Source organism: Salvelinus fontinalis, chromosome 12 (genome assembly GCF_029448725.1).
Source record: "Salvelinus fontinalis isolate EN_2023a chromosome 12, ASM2944872v1, whole genome shotgun sequence".
In the NCBI taxonomy this organism is placed as follows: Eukaryota; Metazoa; Chordata; class Actinopteri; order Salmoniformes; family Salmonidae; genus Salvelinus; species Salvelinus fontinalis.
The window spans coordinates 48,234,211-48,253,846 of NC_074676.1; the positions used below are offsets into that span (position 1 = coordinate 48,234,211).

Consider the following 19,636-nt stretch of genomic DNA (forward strand, 5'->3'; position numbering starts at 1 on the left):
CCCTTGTGAGATATGTACAGTTAGAAAGATTCCTTGTTTACCAGTCGGCTACTGTAAATGACAAACAAGTTTGATCACACACTAAACCTGACTGTTTGCAACATGACAAGATATGCTTTTTATATAGACTATTGTAAAGATACTGCTGAAAATAGCCCAGGTAATGTAGATCTAACAGATTCAACTCTGCTACATTTGGTGGCAATGGTGGGATCCACTACTTATACAAGCGGTGATGTCAAATCAGATGCAATGTAGAAGAAGTTGATCAAATGATAGTGAATCTCAAACTATCAAATGGAGTAAAACGTCACCATCTGCTGGATAGACAATTGAACTGCTTTTTTTTTTTAATTTCACCTTTATTTAACCAGGTAGGCTAGTTGAGAACAAGTTCTCATTTGCAACTGCGACCTGGCCAAGATAAAGCATAGCAGTGTGAACAGACAACACAGAGTTACACATTGAGTAAACAATAAACAAGTCAATAACATGGTAGAAAAAAAAGAGAATCTATATACAATGTGTGCAAAAGGCATGAGGTAGGCAATAAATCGAGTAATTACAATTTAGCAGATTAACACTGGAGTGCTAAATCATCAGATGATCATGTGCAAGAAGAGATACTGGTGTGCAAAAGAGCAGAAAAGTAAATAAATAAAAGCAGTATGGGGGGTGAGGTAGGTAAATTGGGTGGGTAGTTTACAGATGGACTATGTACAGCTGCAGCGATCGGTTAGCTGCTCGGATAGCAGATTTTTAAAGTTGTTGAGGGAGATAAAAGTCTCCAACTTCAGAGATTTTTGCAATTCGTTCCAGTCGCAGGCAGCAGAGAACTGGAAGGAAAGGCGTCCAAATGAGGTTTTGGCTTTAGGGATGATCAGTGAGATACACCTGCTGGAGCGCGTGCTACGGGTGGGTGTAGCCATCGTGACCAGTGAACTGAGATAAGGCGGCACTTTACCTAGCATAGCCTTGTAGATGACCTGGAGCCAGTGGGTCTGACGACGAACATGTAGCGAGGGCCAGCCGACTAGGGCATACAGGTCGCAGTGGTGGGTCGTATAAGGTGCTTTAGTAACAAAACGGATGGCACTGTGATAAACTGCATCCAGTTTGCCGAGTAGAGTATTGGAAGCTATTTTGTAGATGACATCGCCGAAGTCGAGGATCGGTAGGATAGTCAGTTTTGCTAGGGTAAGTTTGGCGGTGTGAGTGAAGGAGGCTTTGTTGCGGAATAGAAAGCCGACTCTAGATTTGATTTTGGATTGGAGATGTTTGATATGAGTCTGGAAGGAGAGTTTGCAGTCTAGCCAGACACCTAGGTACTTATAGATGTCCACATATTCTAGGTCGGAACCGTCCAGGGTGGTGATGCTAGTCGGGCGTGCGGGTGCAGGCAGCGAACGGTTGAAAAGCATGCATTTGGTTTTACTAGCGTTTAAGAGCAGTTGGAGGCCACGGAAGGAGTGTTGTATGGCATTGAAGCTCGTTTGGAGGTTAGATAGCACAGTGTCCAAGGAAGGGCCGGAAGTATACAGAATGGTGTCGTCTGCATAGAGGTGGATCAGGGAATCGCCCGCAGCAAGAGCAACATCATTGATGTATACAGAGAAAAGAGTCGGCCCGAGAATTGAACCCTGTGGCACCCCCATAGAGACTGCCAGAGGACCGGACAACATGCCCTCCGATTTGACACACTGAACTCTGTCTGCAAAGTAGTTGGTGAACCAGCCAAGGCAGTCATTAGAAAAACCGAGGCTACTGAGTCTGCCGATAAGAATATGGTGATTGACAGAGTCGAAAGCCTTGGCCAGGTCAATGAAGACGGCTGCACAGTAATGTCTTTTATCGATGGCGGTTATGACATCGTTTAGTACCTTGAGCGTGGCTGAGGTGCACCCGTGACCGGCTCGGAAACCGGATTGCACAGCGGAGAAGGTACGGTGGGATTCGAGATGGTCAGTGATCTGTTTGTTGACTTGGCTTTCGAAGACCTTAGATAGGCAGGGCAGGATGGATATAGGTCTGTAACAGTTTGGGTCCAGGGTGTCTCCCCCTTTGAAGAGGGGGATGACCGTGGCAGCTTTCCAATCCTTGGGGATCTCAGATGATACGAAGGAGAGGTTGAACAGGCTGGTAATAGGGGGTGCGACAATGGCGGCGAACAGTTTCAGAAATAGGGGGTCCAGATTGTCAAGCGCAGCTGATTTGTATGGGTCCAGGTTTTCCAGCTCTTTCAGAACATCTGCTATCTGGATATGGGTAAAGGAGAAGCTGGGGAGGCTTGGGCGAGTAGCAGTGGGGGGGGGCGGGGCTGTTGGCCAAGGTTGGAGTCGCCAGGAGGAAGGCATGGCCAGCCATTGAGAGGTGTTTGTTGAAGTTTTCGATTATCACGGACTTATCAGTGGTGACCGTGTTACCTAGCCTCAGTGAAGTGGGCAGCTGGGAGGAGGTGCTCTTGTTTTCCATGGACTTTACAGTATCCCAGAACTTTTTGGAGTTAGAGCTACAGGATGCAAATTTCTGCTTGAAAAAGCTGGCCTTTGCTTTCCTGACTGACTGCATGTATTGGTTCCTGACTTCCCTGAACAGTTCCATATCGCGGGGGCTCTTCGATGCTATTGCAGGTCGCCACAGGATGTTTTTGTGCTGGTCGAGGGCAGTCAGGTCTGGAGTGAACCAAGGGCTATATCTGTTCTTGGTTCTGCATTTTTTGAACGGAGCATGCTTGTCTAATATGGTGAGGAAGTAACTTTTAAAGAATGACCAGGCATCCTCAACTGACGGGATGAGGTCAATATCCTTCCAGGGTACCCGGGCCAGGTCGATTAGAAAGGCCTGCTCGCAGAAGTGTTTTAGGGAGCGTTTGACAGTGATGAGGGGTGGTCGTTTGGCCGCGGACCCGTGGCGGATACAGGCAATGAGGCAGTGATCGCTGAGATCTTGATTGAAGACAGCAGAGGTGTATTTGGAGGGCAAGTTGGTCAGGATAATGTCTATTAGGGTGCCCATGTTTACGGATTTAGGGTTGTACCTGGTGGGTTCCTTGATGATTTGTGTGAGATTGAGGGCATCAAGCTTAGATTGTAGGACTGCCGGGGTGTTAAGCATATCCCAGTTTAGGTCACCTAACAGAACAAACTCTGAATCTAGATGGGGAGTGATCAATTCACAGATGGTGTCCAGGGCACAGCTGGGAGCTGAGGGGGGTCGGTAGCAGGCGGCAACAGTGAGAGACTTATTTCTGGAGAGATTAATTTTTAAAATTAGAAGTTCGAACTGTTTGGGCATAGACCTGGAAAGTATGACAGAACTTTGCAGGCTATCTCTGCAGTAGATTGCAACTCCTCCCCCTTTGGCAGTTCTATCTTGACGGAAAGTGTTATAGTTGGGTATGGAAATCTCAGAATTTTTGGTGGCCTTCCTAAGCCAGGATTCGGACACGGCAAGGACATCAGGGTTGGCAGAGTGTGCTAAAGCGGTGAGTCAGGCAAACTTAGGGAGGAGGCTTCTGATGTTGACATGCATGAGGCCAAGGCTTTTTCGATCACAGAAGTCAACAAATGAGGGTGACTGGGGACATGCAGGGCCTGGGTTTACCTCCACATCACCCGAGGAACAGAGGAGTAGTAGGATGAGGGTGCGGCTAAAGGCTATCAAAACTGGTCGCCTAGAGCGTTGGGGACAAGGAATAAAAGGAGCAGATTTATGGGCGTGGTAGAATAGATTCTGGGCATAATGTGCAGACCAGGGTATGGTGGGGCACGGGTACAGTGGAGGCAAGCCCAGGCACTGGGTGATGATAAGAGAGGTTGTATCTCTGGACATGCTGGTCTCAATGGGTGAGGTCACCGCATGTGTGGGGGGTGGGACAAAGGAGGTATCAGAGGTACGGAGAGTGGAACTACGGGGTCCATTGCAAACCAAAACAATGATAACTAGCCTGAACAACAGTATGCAAGGCATGTTGATATTTGAGAGAGACATACAATAAGGCATAAAGTGATTGCAGGTCTTGATTGGGAGAGCTAGCTAAAACAACAGGTGAGATAACAGCAGCTAGTCAGCTAACACAGCAACAGCAGGTAAAAATGGCGACGACTAGGCAGAGAGGGTCGGATTAACTACACACAGATCCTGAGTTAAAGCACAGAGCCGACAGATAAAACACAAATAAACGGAATGGAGTACCGTGAATTAATGGACAGTCAAGCAGGCATCAGCTATGTAGCCAAGTGATCATAGTGTCCAGGGGGCAGCCGTAGATGGAGCAGTGAGGCCTCCACTAAGCTAGCCCGCGGCGTTTAAAGTTAGTAGCCCGGGGGGTGGTCTGCTCAGACGGAGGGGGTCTGCTCAGACGGAGGCCGGTTGAGGGCACAGCGGATGGGGTATTCGTCTGCAGACCAGACGTGGTCGTGTCGACAGAGAATCCAAGCCGGATGGAGATGGCGAAAGAGAGGTTGTGAATTGTAGAATTGTGTTTGCTAACTGGTGCTAGCTTCGTGATTCAGACAGCTAGTCATGGGTAGCAAGCTAGCAGAAGATGGAGGTCTGTTTTTAGCCACGCCGTGCATTTCCGTCGGTAGATTAGTGGGGTTCCGTGTGGTAGAGGGGACCAATCCATTTGTCAAAATAGTTATAGTGGCCTAAGAAGATTGTTCGATAGACCTGTTCAGATAGCAGCCGATATGCTCAAGACAGCTAACGATTAGCGGGCCGCAGTTAGCTTTTGGGCGTTCAGGTTACGTCGCGATGGAGGGGCCAGTTGAATAACTCCCTCGGGCAGATAACGTCGGTATCCCAGTCGTGAAGGCCCGGTGGGGCTCCGCATCGGCAGTAAAACGGGTCCGGATAGGTGATTGTAGCCCAGGAGTGGCTGATGGAACTCTTCAGCTGGCTAGCTCCGGGATAATTGGTGTTTGCTCCGGAATTGATGTTAGCCAATAGTCACTCGGATAGCAGCTAGTTAGCTGCAAGATCCAGGTGTAAATGTCCAGAGCTTGCGGTAAAAATCCGGGGATATGGAGAGAAAATAGGTCTGGTATGCTCTGGTCTGAGTCGCGTTGTACAAAACTGGCAATAGTTTTCCGAGCTAAAGGATAGCTGATGAGTAAGGGATTTGAGAGTGTAGCTGTAAAGTTTAAACATATTTAATCCCCATTTACACCTTGCATTAACATGATAGTCCAATTGTAGGAATACATCTCATCTGAAAAAAGTAGAGATGAGTTGTACTTCATGGGTTTGAAGGACAATGATGTATCCCGATTTCACCCGCATTCATGCATCAGTGTGCCTGTACCCTAAAGCTGTTGCACTATAGGCAACTGCTAGGCCCCACACAAACCAACCCCCCCCCTCCCCCATGACCTTCCCCTCTAATTTGTTTGAGAAAGAGGAGAGAGGACACAAGGAATTGGGGAAAGAATGCAGTCGATTTTAAAAGCGAGTCAAGTCGCTTGACGGTAGATGCCGATTGAATCATTGCAGCTTTGCCCGTGAATATTATCTCCACGAACACAGGAACTTGCCTTTAAAAGCTGCAATGCCTAGAACCCACGATTGGATAGAATCCCGACCTCAAATGTTTGAGGGCAGCCCTGCCTCCAGGGCACTGGCAGAACGAATGTGATTGGTTGGATGAAAGCTCAGTGTGCAGAGCTAAGAGTGACAGGTCAGTAGATGGAGTTTACAGGTAAGAGTCAAATAAAGAAAAGGCTCTCAGGGAGGGAGGTTTGAGGGCACAAGGTCGCCAGTTTGAATACCATTGTGGCTTTTGTTTCCCAACCTTAAACATACTTAACTAATCACATTTCTAATCTGCTGATATTCTAAATGACTTGACAGCTTCATATGTGAAAAGAAAGAGTGGCACCCATCCCCATGCTGGCGGAGTGGACAGGCACTGGGAAAGGGACCAGAAGGTCACAGGTCCTAATCTTGCCTCGCTTTCATAGATTAAATAAAATGCAAGAGTTCTTTACTCAGTTGAAAGCAGTGGAGGTCAGTGCCGTTGAAGATGACGGAGGATAATTATTATTAAAAAAATTGTGAGCATGTCCTTATTTCTATTACAGCATTTTGGATGACTGTCATTCATATTCCATTCTCCCAGTTCAATGTAACAACGATAGGTTTAGGCTACTACATGATACATGACTGCCCTTAACCAACACAAAAACATCCTGTGGCGTTCTGCATTAGCATCGAACAGCCCCTGTGAAATGCAACTTTTTAGGGCTGTTAGAAACCAATATACACAGGCAGTTAGAAAAGCCAAGGCTAGCTTTTTCAAGCAGAAATTTGCATCCTGCAACATAAATTCAAAAAAGTTCTGGGACATTGTAAAGTATATGGAGAATAAGAGCACCTCCTGCCCACTGCACTGAGGATAGGAAACTCTGTCACCACCGATAAATCCACTATAATTGAGAATTTCAATAAGCATTTTTCTACGGCTAGCCATGCTTTCCACCTGACCATGCCTACCCCGGTCAACAGCACTGCACCACCCACAGTAACTTGCCCAAGCCTTCCCCATTTCTCCTTCTCCCAAATCCAGTCCGCTGATGTTCTGAAAGACCTGCAAAATCTGGACCCCCACAAATCAGCCGGGCTAGACAATCTGGACCCTTTCTTTCTAAAATTATCTGCCGAAATTGTTGCAACCCCTATTACTAGCCTGTTCAACATCTCGTGTCGTCTGAGATTCCCAAAGATTGGAAAGCAGCTGTGGTCATCCCCCTCTTCAAAGAAGGGGGACACTCTTGACCCAAACTGCTACAGTCCTATATCTATCCTACCCTGCCTTTCTAAGGTCTTCGAAAGCCAAGTTGACAAACAGATCACCGACCATTTCGAATCTCACTGTACCTTCTCCGCTAAGCAATCTGGTTTCAGAGCTGGTCATGGGTGCACCTCAGCCACGCTCAAGGTTCTAAATGATATCTTACCCGCCATCGATAAGAAACAATACTGTGCAGCTGTATTCATTGACCTGGCCAAGGCTTTCGACTCTGTCAATGACCACATCCTCATCGGCAGACTCAACAGCCTTGGATTCTCAAATGATTGCCTCGCCTGGTTCACCAACTACTTCTCAGACCGAGATCAGTGTGTCAAATCGGAGGGCCTGTTGTCCGGGCCTCTGGCAGTCTCTATGGGGTGCCACAGGGTTCAATTATTGGGCCGACTCTCTTCTCTGTATATATCAATGATGTCGCACTTGCTGCTGGTGATTCTCTGTTCCACCTCTACGCAGACGACACCATTCTGTATACTTCTGGCCCTTCTTTGGACACTGTTAACAACCCTCCAAACGAGCTTCAATGCCATACAACTCTCCTTCCGTGGCCTCCAACTGCTCTTAAATACAAGTAAAGCTAAATGCATGCTCTTCAACCGATCACTGCCTGCACCTGCCCGCCCGTCTAGCATCACTACTCTGAACGGTTCTGACTTAGAATATGTGGACTACAAATACCTAGGTGTCTGGTTAGACTGTAAACTCTCCTTCCAGACTCACATAAAAAAATCTCCAATCGTAGTTAAATCTAGAATTGGCTTCCTATTTCGCAACAAAGCATCCTTCACTCATGCTGCCAAACTTACCCTCGTAAAACTGACCATCTTACTGATCCTCGACTTCGGCGATGTCATTTACAAAATAGCCTCCAACACTCTACTCAACAAATTGGATGTAGTCTATCACAGTGCCATACGTTTTGTCACCAAAGCCCCATATACTACCCACCACTGCAACCTGTATGCTCTCATTGGCTGGCCCTCGCTTCACACTCGTCGCCAAACTCACACATTCCAGCAAGTATATCTCACTTGTCACCCCCAAAGCCAATTCCTCCTTTGGCCACCTCTCCTTCCAGTTCTTTGCTGCCAATGACTGGAACGAACTACAAAAATCTCGGAAACTGGAAACACTTATCTCCCTCACTAGCTTTAAGCACCAGCTGTCAGAGCAGCTCACAGATCACTGCACCTGTACATAGCCCATCTATAAATAGCCCAAACAACTACCTCTTCCCCTACTGTATTTATTTATTTTGCTCCTTTGCACCCCAGTATTTATACATTGCACACTCATCTACTATCAAATCCACCATTCCAGTGTTTTAATTGCTATATTGTATTTACTTCGCCACCATGGCCTATTTATTGCCTTCATCTCCCTTATCTCACCTAATTTGCTCACATTGTATATAGACTTATTTTTCTACTGTATTATTGACTGTATGTTTGTTTTACTCCATGTGTAACTCTGTGTTGTTACATGTGTCGAACTGCTTTGCTTTATCTTGGCCAGGTCGCAATTGTAAATGAGAACTTGTTCTCAACTTGCCTACCTGGTTAAATAAAGGTGAAATATATATATATATTTTTAAATACTCTAAATGTTCCCTATACATATAAGGTTGCTACAACCTAGCCTATGAATTAAAGTTCACAACGTAGTTGCAGACAGGTCGAGAGACATCTTTTTTAGGTGACGGACTGACACATGGACAGCCTTACACTCTTGCCTGCATCTAGCTGAACTAGGGTGTAATTGTTAATCCAGTTGTAAATTAGAATTTCTATTGGAGAAATTCAGGTATATGTATTCCAGTTTTGTTCCATTTAAGAAACTTTTTTCAACAGAATCGGTGTAACGATAACACGTAAACACAGTTAACTTTCACTGCAGCCACGTTGTATTCATCCTATCATGTCCCTTCCCTTGTGGACTTCAATGCACAACACATCAGCTGTAAGTGACCAGGCCAAAAATCCTTTCCAAGCCAAACCATATCATAACCGCTACACATAGCCTACATCATTGTCACAATATTAGCTAAAGTAACATTTGCTAGCTAAGTAAGTTAAACTGAAAGTGAAACAGAATGATGAAATCTCTCTCGCTTCTCCTTCATATTGGAATAAATTAATTTGTTCTAAACTATTTAACTATTGTGTCTCTTTGAGTCAACAACTTGCCACATTTCATCCACTGCAGTGCTAGCAAGCTGTAGCTTATGCTTTCAGTCCTAGATTAATTCTCGGATACTTTGATTGGGTGGACACCATGTCAGTTCATGCTGCAAGAGCCCTGATAGGTTGGAGGACGTCCCCCGGAAGTTGTCATAATTACTGTGCAAGTCTATGGAAGGGGGTGAGAACCATGAGCCTCCTAGGTTAGGTATTGAAATCAATTTACCCAGAGGACGGAAGCTAGCGGTCCTCCGGCTACACCATGGTACTACCCTAGTGAGTGCTGTTGAGGCTACTGTAGACCTTCATTGCAAGTGTTTTAATCAATAATTTGGTGACAAGATTATATTTAGTACAGTTTTATCTAAAAAGGTTAACTTTTTACATGTTTCACAATTTGTATGAAATTCACTGAGGATTGTCCTCCCCTTCCTCCTCTGAGGAGGCCCCACTGGTTGAAAGTCAGGGAAATAACACCAATTACAAAGCGCACAGATTTATAAAAAGGGGTATATTTATTGAAAAAGCAAAAAACTAAAATTAGTGTTTCTATACTGAATTATCTATCTATCCACTGTCATTATCCAACTAACCCCCCCACCCAATTGACACTGGGGAAACTAGCAGTCTTTGGAAAATTTGACCAACATTCATAACATTTACTGGGTGAAGTCCCGAAACTTGCAAGTGTGATGTGTGAACCACCAACAGGGTATGGACATAGACAAACACATGTATAAGTGCAGGGGAAAAGAGGTGTATATAACTATGAAAAATATAGCACAAAAAAAAACATATAGCATTAAAGAAATGATGTACTAACTCCCAAAATGTCCAAAGAGCAAGAGCATATTAATTTAAAATGTGTTTATTTATTTTGGGACCTGATTTACAGATTGGAACATTTGTTATGTGCTACGGTCACTTGTATTATGACAGAGGTATCTCATTCGAATTATTTTATTATAATGGAGCAGGGATGAAACAGAGGCACAGAAATACAGGGCCAATGTTTAGAACTATTCCAATGAGCCAAATATACCACTGAACATTGCTTTCAAAATACACACATCTACAGAGATGGAGGACTCATCTTTGTATCTTTGCCATTATAGAGTCTGACAATTTTCTTCTTCTTCACAATTGACAGATCCCTCCTGATGACCCAATTGGACATGACTTCAACAGGGTCACCAAGAGGGATCAACCAATGAAGTTGGAAATCCCATCCAGTTGACTACATTAAAATGGTGGAATCCCTCAATGGGCCTGCCCATGCTATCCTTTTGGCCACAAGAGAACTGTAATTATCTATGAATACAGCTTTAAGAACAGCTAGCCAAGAAATGTTATGGACAGCAGAGGGCATAAGAGCCACACAATATCCAAACCAATGCATTCAGAGTCCAAAATCTGTGACATAAATGGCACATGTTAAAATGGACCTATCTTTACATGGACATGATGGAACAGATTTGTTATAGTCAAAGTTGAGTTAACGATGAAATAATTCTTAACTCCATTAGTGTGAAATATCTATCCAAATAAGTGACCAATGAAATGCAATCTATTTTCAATCATTTTTACTCAGACTTATTATGGCTAATACCAAAAAACCATGCTGTTCTTTCAGAAGAACAAAGTGAGATCGATTCTGCTTGCTCTGTCCTGCCGGTTGCTAACCAAAGGTTTGCAAATTATAAAGTAGCTACACCACATTATTGATATATATATAAGATAACTCAATAATTTAGGAAAAATGAATAAATAGAATTGTTAATGAATTGATAAGATAAAGGATTTTACATTTTTCTGTATGAAATAATTGGAATTCTATAATCTGCCTAAATGTGGCTGGCTGCACACACCCTTTCACATGATGACGTCTTCAAATGTACAGCGTGCTCTGGATGAGCCACGGCATTAGTTTGCTTTAATACCAGATGTGATATTACATAAAACTGATATTCAATTAGAACTTAGAAACTAAAGACAATGTGAGATCTGTATGCTTGTATAACTCTGCAAATGATCACCTCAACTGTAGCAAAAAAATAAAGTTGTTCTAAGAATAAGAGTTATCCAACTCAAGTAATAAATGTTAAAATCCTTTCATATTCCTTCTTGAATAAAATGAAAATATCCTTAGCAATAAAGAGCATTATAACACAGTGAGTGCTTGGTCCACAAGTAATGTTGTGGGCATGGTAGTGCAAGCATTGGTGGCATGCATTTGGACCCAATCTGTTTTGATAAGAGGCTAAAAGCGTCCACATTCACAGATAAAGCCGTCTACTGTACATTCTACTGCTATTAACTGAATACACAAACGATTGCTGATATAACAGATTTTTCTTTCTTGTTAAACATGTTTTAGCATTTATTCACTTCTGCACAATAATAAACCACTGAGATGTATGTAATGTCTTGCAAAGTATTTCTCATGACTTCCCTATTAGCATATCTAAGTATCCCTCTTCAATGAAGCTTACCCTCTATGTGACAGTGGTCCCATTGATATGGTATATTTACAATTAGAAGAAAATCTGGTCTTGGAGAGGGACTCAAATATGGGTTTGGATACAGTTGATATCCTGGGCACCAATGCAAAATATTATTGAATACAAACAAGATTGAGTGTTAGGATTTTCTTGACCTGACTTGTCATAATCAGAAATGCTAGACCTGCCGGCGGTAGACATTGTTTCACAAAAAACGGATTTATTAGTGTGGAAATATACTGTAGGGTTTACACTTCATTCAGTGTCCTTTCTAATGAAATAACTACTAAGTAGTAAAACTGTAATGAGTTTGTACATAAAATACTGCATTTTTTATTGCCTTCCATCAACAAATACGTATTAGTATTTCATTTTAGTACAAATCATTACCTAGAATTTACCTAGTTATTTAATTTAAAAAGACAATGTCAAAAGTGTATCCCCATACAGTATGTACTCTACATGAAGGGTTAAAGTGACTGATATAAATGTTATACAAAAAACGATTTATTGAAACTTGGACACTTTTGTCAATGTTGGGGTAATTCTTCTGTTCACATGCATATCATTACCTGCAAAGACATCGGCCATCTCCTCAACGTTCATAGACGTCTATGAAACTAAAATGGGATGCAGAAACATGGTGTCCTTCAGTAAGTGCTGAGGTCTCCATGTTTTACCAGTGCACCAGGAGACATCTGTCCCATATTCACCTCCTCACACACACCCTCTGCCTTTTAACATCATATTCTATTGGAACACTCCTTCACTCACTCTGGTTCCCTTGTCTTTGGAAATTGATAACTGTGCAAATGGGTGTAGGCCTAAATATACCTATGAAATGTTATATGGATGAAATAATCGTTGAAGAACTCATGAGTTCAGTCCCATTGAGGCAGAGGGTTTCCTACAGCTGTCGACTAGTCTCCTTTGAGCTGTCACGGATTTGGATCACAACTACCTGGCTAATGGTAAGAAATGTGAGGACCTTCGATTACTATAGACAGTCTACAAGCTCCACCTTACCTAGCATTCATAATGAACAACCTTTCTTTATGTTGGTAGACCAAAGACTCTTGGACATATTCATGTTCTGCCTTCATTTCCATGGCATAGACGTACCCAAGACAAAGATGGGTCAGAGTGTTTGCTGGGGTCTTTTTTATATTGATAAGATTGAAAGGATGAGCAAGGTCTGCTAATCCACCAGGCTATACTTGAAGCATGCTAGGGTGGGAAATCATCAGTCGTAGATGGGTGAAATTAGTCCATCACAATTTAAGAGAAGGTGAAGGAGGTGAGATACTTTGGTGGGTGAGAGGGCAGGGATTTGTAGCTTCATCTTGTTTCACCCCTCTCAGAACTCAACTTTGCAGGCAGGGAAGGTCTCCTCCTGCATGGCCACAGTGCTGTTGCTGCCCAACACGGTGATACCCAGCTTTCTCTGCCTCTCATGGGTTTCCTGGTACCACTCGTGCATCGTCAGCGAGTCGAAGGTGGGGATCAGGGTCACCTGAGAGTGGAAAGGTAGAAGGGCAAATTCAAATGAGAACATAGTAGACAGACTTAAAGGTAGACTCTGCGATATGACGTAGATGCAGAAAGAAAACAGCGGAGTAGGTCAATTTCAGCAACAACTAAGAGCATTGAAGTGTGAGGCTCAACTTCTCCACTGTTTTGGTACCCTGGCTAACACACTGTAAACAGCATGAAGCGAACCTGTATGTAACAGTATAACTTTAAACCGTCCCCTCGCCCCGACACGGGCGCGAACCAGGGACCCTCTGCACACATCAACAGTCACCCACGAAGCGTCGTTACCCATCGCTCCACAAAAGCCGCGGCCCTTGCAAAGCAAGGGGCAACCCTACTTAAAGTCTCAGAGCAAGTGACGTAACTGATTGAAATGCTACTAGCGCGTACCCGCTAACTAGCTAGCCATTTCACATCCGTTACACTCACCCCCCTTTCAACCTCCTCCTTTTCCGCAGCAACCAGTGATCCGGGTCAACAGCATCAATGTAACAGTATAACTTTAAACCGTCCCCTCGCCCCGACACGGGCGCGAACCAGGGACCCTCTGCACACATCAACAACGGTCGCCCACGAAGCACGGTCGTTACCCATCGCTCCACAAAGGCCACGGCCCTTGCAAAGCAACGGGCAACCCTACTTAAAGTCTCAGAGCAAGTGACGTAACTGATTGAAATGCTACTAGCGCGTACCCGCTAACTAGCTAGCCATTTCACATCCGTTACATGTACACATACGCAAATACTGCATCTCTCTCATCTCAATATCTCTGGTGCTGCTCGTGGCAATGTCATTTAGCGGAGTCTACGTTTGTTGACATTCTACAAATGTACATAGAAAAAGATAAATGAAAAGATTGGGGGCTGACCTGCACATCGGGCCAGGCAGTCTTTCCCTCCAGTAGAGCGTCGAGAATGGGTCTCATGACTGACTCCTTCACGGGCTCGTCGCCACTAACAATGTAGCAGGAGGAGCGCAGGCGTCGGAAGAACTCAACGTCAACGGTGGCAGAGGCACAACCAGAGGGGAGATAAGCCATGTCCAAATAAACTGGTGCACTTCCAGCTGCACTGACCTTACTGCCCAGAGAACCTGCAGGACAGATAGCAGAGTTAGACATAAGAAGACTAAATGTATTGCAATAACTTGCAAGTACAAATAATTATTTTAGAAAACAAGTAATGAAAGATGCTAATATGCCATCATTCAAAGTTTAAAACCCTGTCTGTGCCTACCTGAAGAAACTGACTTTGAAGTTCCAGGTCTGGAGCCACTAGTGGTATTGCGGGATGAAGGCCTTGTGTCAAAGCTTGAGGTGGTCTTCAATGTACCAGTTGTGCTGCCAGCCTTGGTCTTGCTGTTCAGAGCTGTACTGGTGGCTGACGTTGACCTCTGTGTGACCCCGGCTGGTTTCTTGGTTTTTGTGGCGGCACTCTTTGAGGTCTTGCTTGGCGCATCAGCCTCAGGGTCAGTCATGCAGGTACCGGGCTGGGGCGGCAAGGGGGGCAGATCCTTCATTGGGGCTGGGGGAGGGTCCTGAGAGGAATATTGTGCTCCCCTGTTGGAGGAGTAAGAGCTGGGATGGTCATGTGGATGGTGGGGCGGGAAACTCCCAGAGTCCTCGTCTGAGTCCATGTCTGCAGTGATGGAAGGGCAGTCCTCAGTCCCTGGGGGTATGTCTGAATCTGTGGCTGTGTTGAGGGATTCACTAGCAGACGTGGGAGGAGTCTCCTGGCCTTGAGGTGAATGTCGATCACTATTAATTCCGCTTTGTGGCTTAAGTAGCTCCTGGGAGTGGTTGCTGTCTTCAGAGAGTTCTCGCGGGCTACCCGTGGCTAGCCCTAGAGACAGATGCTGCTGTTGGTTCTCTGGGGACTTTGAGTGCTTGAATTCACAGGGTGAGACCAGGCAGAGGTCGACGTCATGGGGAACGTCAGGGAGAAGACCATGTAGTCCAGGAAGGCGTTCCTCTGAGCCATCCCCTGGTGGACGCATGTTATGAGATGTACTCAAGGGTAACGACATCCCCATTTTGGGGTAAGAATCGGCAATATGCCCGTTTGAGTAGGACCTGTCCATATGGTCTCCCTTGGGTGACTCATCAATATATGGGAGCACCTGTTCAAAAGACACGGAAAGAGACTCGTCAACTTCTGTCGAGTGTGGGGAACCAATTTCAGCAGGCATGGAGGTAATATTGGGTGAGACAGAGTCAGGCAGCATGAAGGGACTCAGTGTCAAAAGACTTGATTGTTTGTCCTGGGACGATGTGGAGGTTTCTAGGTTCCCCCTCAAGGAGCCTACCTCGGAGTTCCTGCAAGAACCCATGACGTGGCAGTCTTCAAACCCAGGGCTAGGCACCCTTCCCCCGAGACTACTGTCCTCACCAGAGCCCTGAGCATCCTCTTCAGGTGATTGGTGGAAAGGGGTATGCCCAGCGCTATTAGGGGCTGAGTCGGCAGGGGAGACCAACTCTAAAGTCTTCTCATCTGAGCTAGCGCAAACATCTTCTTGCCCATTTCTCAGGGCCCCATCAAGTAGCCTGTATTCAGTTGGTGTGAGATCAAAGTTCACGCTGTGGTCACTTTTAGGAGTTTTGTCAAGAGGCAAAGTGGTTCCCAGGGCTTTCTCTGGATTTGGCATTGTCTCCATGCAGGTGAACTTTTGTGGACTTTCCAAGATGTCCCCCCTCTCCACATTTGCTCTTGATCCCTTCTCTGTCGCAGGTTGCTCTATTCCTTCAATGTCCGTAGTGTTCACTACAACAGCAGTCCTTTTCTCTGACTTTGCATTTTCTGCTCTGAGGTTCTCGAATTCCGCTGTCATGTCTTCAGGCGTTGACATTTTGGAACGATCAGCATCCCCCTCAGAGGCAGAAGCTTTTTGATTCTCCGGCTCCTTTTTATCCGTCTTTAGCTTTGCCGCCTTGTTCAATGAGTCTTTCTTGGGGATTGCATCCTTCTTCAATGTTCCATTCTTGACTAAGGGCTTTTTTGCCTCTGCGTTTCCTAATGAAGGTCCAGTTGTCGCTTTTTTGACATCCTTGTTGAGAGGTTTTGTTGGTTTCTTCTCCTCTGGCTTTACCTCCTTCTTGATATCTTTCTTTTGATCATGTTTGATGTCTTTCTTTGGTCTTGGACCAAGAGTTTCTTTCTTAACTGGTTCTTTCTTTTTCTCCAAATTCTCTTCCTTTTTGACAACACCTGTGGAGGCTTTCTCATCATTTTTTACTTCTTTTTTCTCATCCTTTAAAGGTTCTTTCATTGGCATAAGCTTTTCAGCCTTTGGAGGCCTTTGTTTAGCATCCCCATCCTTCAATTTGGACTTATCTTCAACTTCCTTCCAATCTTTATTAGAAATGTCACTTGGAGCCTTGGGTTTGGACTTCATGTCTTGTTTTTTAACATCCCCACGTCCAACTTTGTCCTTCAGCAAGGCACTGCTAGGTCTTGAGTCCTTGGGCAGAGACTTAAGGCTCTCCCGACTCTCTGCACGTTTTGGTTGTTTATCTGATTTGGATGCTTCAAGGTCCCTGAGGCTCACGGCTGGATGTTTCAAGAATTCTAAATGCTTTACTTTCTCAAGTCCTTCAAGAATCTTGGCCTGCGGAGTACACCCAGGGAAGAGAACTCGGATGATCTTCTCTTGAGGACTGGCAGGATGCCACACCAGTAGAGCAGAGATGGAGACAAGGCAAGACAGGGGCATCTCTGAGCCTTTTATGTTAGATCCATTGCCGGGCCAGGTCTTCATGAAAGCCTCAAGATCTTTACTGCCTTTGACTGGGTTAAGAATGTACAGCTCTAGTCTACCGACTCCCATCTTCTGGAAAAGAATAACAGGATCAATGCTGGGTCCATTTGAGCGACTAAGAGGTTCTGGATTGATTGTTAGCCTTTCAAGGTGTTGCAAAGTGAGTGCCACTTGGTCGCAGCTCCGCAGTTCTTTGGGATCACTCCGGAATGCCTTCAATCTCTCTGGAGCATTAAGGAAAACGACCCCAATCTCAGGGGAAATTTGATTTTTCATCCAGTCCTCATTGATCTGACAGTCAGTAGAATGTTCCTCCTCCAGTTCTACTGCTTTCCTTTGGAGAAGACTGTTCACCCCTGGCAGATTGTCATCCCCAATGTGGGTGAGGAGCAGGGAGTCAACTCTATCCAAATGTCTAACCAGTTTCCAGAAACAGGAGCGAGAATCTGACCCACCATTGACCAGCACGTTGAAACCGTTAACAGCAAAGAAGGCAGAGTCTCCTCTCCCACCTGGAAATACGTAGCAGCAGGGGCGGGAGAGTTTGAGGAAGCCCACAGTACTGGGGGGCTCTAGCAGCTCAAAAGGAGACTGTGGCTCCAGGGACTCTGAGAGGTATTCTGTGAACTCTTGCAGACCTTCCATTTCAGGTAGCACTGATGGTGGGTTTGTTTTGATGTTGATGAAGTCTTGTAGGTTATGTTTCTCCAACACAGAGTTCTTCCACACCCCAGAGTTGGGACAACTCAGCGTGAGGTTAGCTTTTTGTGTGGGGTCTGCAGAGCTCAACAACTCTCCAATCTGTTCAAAAAGATAGAATGGTTTGATGTAAATCCCTTCACCAGCTTATGAATAATGCTTTTGAATTTAAATTGATCTGTAACTTTGAATGAATATTACAGTAAAATATGAATTCACCTCCTCATCAGCAAATATCTGAATGAAGTCACTCAGAGAAAAACATCCTGTTTGTAAGACCAGATCTCCTGCCTCTTCAACACATTGTCCAGCAAGAACCAACAACTTGTGGCGAGACACATGAGATATAAGCCGGCGCACCTAGTGAAATGGAAAGAAAAAGTCATGAAAATTAAGCTCCATTTAGTAGCCTTTACTACTCCAAATAGGGCAATAGTATAGACTGTGTTCGTGTTACAGAACACAGAGAAACAAGGCCTCTCATTCAAATTTTTTTTGTCAACATCCAGCCTGTTTACAGTCTATAATATGATAAAAAGACAAAATGGCATTATGTTATGGCCAGATAAGACCTTCATTTTGATCCAAATTAAATGCATACCAAAGGCCACAAACAACCCAGATGTAAAGGTATACAATGTAATCAAGTGATCAAAACAAAAAGGATACAGTCCTAGATGTTTCCACTTCACAATAACAGCACTTCAGTTGAACGGGGCAGCTCTACCACAGCAGAAATTTTACAAACTGACTTGTTGGAAAGGTGGCATACTATGACGGTGCCACGTTGAAAGTTACCGGGCTCTTTAGTAAGACCATTCTACTGTCAATGTTTGTCTATGGAGATTGTATGGCTGTGTGCTCAATTGTATACACCGGTCAGCAACGGGTGTGGCTGAAATAACCGAATCCACTAATTTGAAGGGGTGTCCACATACAGTTTATATGTTAACATTTTCATGATATAAAGGCAATCCATCAATAAACTCTCTATGGCAATATTCTACTGTTAATAATGGTATAAAAATAATCTCAAACTCACACTGATGACAAACAGCACTTCAATGTGGAAAAATCCTCACCCCCTCACCGAGAAAACATTTCAAGAATTACTGTTTACATATCCAGTACTAAGCCTACTGCAAACTTTGTTCAGGCATAACATTGAAAAAAAATCCCTGAAATTACCAGCAGATGCGCTTGCAGAGAACACAGATAAAATAAGAGATGGACTTTTCAATTTGCCATTTAATGCATTCTAAAATATCACAAGCGCATAAGCATCAGGGACAGGCTAAAAGAGATTATGTTGGTTCGAATGAGGAGGGTTTGGTGAATCATTACAGCAGCAACACAATTTGATTTCCAGTATGAAATGAGAGCCAGATGGCCGGGAAAAGAAGCCGTTATGCGATGGCAGTGTGTAGTGCAGATGTCATATGAGAAATTGGATCCATTCCATCTCAGAACAGAGCAATAGCTATGCAAAGCAGAGCAACCCTTAGGAATATTGCTATTGAACAATAATCAAACATTACTTCAAGGCGAAGTTCAACAATTAGGATATTTTGTTTAATTACAGAGAAAATTTGTAGACATTTTGCTGAGTCATCACTTGCCATTGACTACAATGAAAATGCCAACCAATTTTCTCATTAACAAAACATTAACAAAACATAAATACGTTTTTGGGGGGGGATAAACTACACAGGAGTGTAAATAAAGCCATGTGTAAAAATGGTTGAACTTCCCCTTTAATACTGACTTTCATAAAGATGTGATTTTATCATTGTGAACATATTCATTTAAAAATACTGGGAAATGAACTATAGACTACCCACAACATACCTTGAAACGGAATAAAGACTTCAACAACAAGGTCTGATGCTAACAGTGAGAGATTTAGCCTAATTAGGTCTCACCTCTGAGCAGACCAACTCATGGGATGGGTTCACCATCACCTGGGTATCCAGAATATCTCCACCGTGCTGCAGTGTCCTCTGACCTAGAAGGAAGGAGGGAAATGGTGGTCAGAAACCTGAGAGTAAGGAGAAGCAAAAAGGCGGCCTCCAGGAGATGAGGGGTTAAAAAAGGAACATAGCCTGTTCCTTTAGACCGGCAAACAATGGGTACTAGGCAATGAGTCTGTTTCATTTACAGAC

At 44.3% G+C, this 19,636-nt stretch overlaps 1 protein-coding gene across 3 annotated transcripts in view; it reads right to left on the reverse strand.

Moving 5' to 3' along the window:
- Positions 1-9,480: 9,480 nt before the first annotated feature.
- LOC129867528 (microtubule-associated protein 1B-like) overlaps positions 9,481-19,636 on the reverse strand; it is a 54,351-nt gene continuing 44,195 nt past the window's right edge. For all 3 annotated transcript variants that reach the window (XM_055940991.1, XM_055940993.1, XM_055940992.1), the window contains 5 exons: positions 19,397-19,479; positions 17,694-17,834; positions 14,258-17,576; positions 13,891-14,114; positions 9,481-13,002 (listed from right to left, as the gene is read on the reverse strand). In XM_055940991.1, coding sequence (XP_055796966.1) covers positions 12,847-13,002; positions 13,891-14,114; positions 14,258-17,576; positions 17,694-17,834; positions 19,397-19,479 — 3,923 coding nt within the window. In that variant the 3' untranslated portion in view covers positions 9,481-12,846. The remainder of the gene's footprint in view (positions 13,003-13,890; positions 14,115-14,257; positions 17,577-17,693; positions 17,835-19,396; positions 19,480-19,636) is intronic.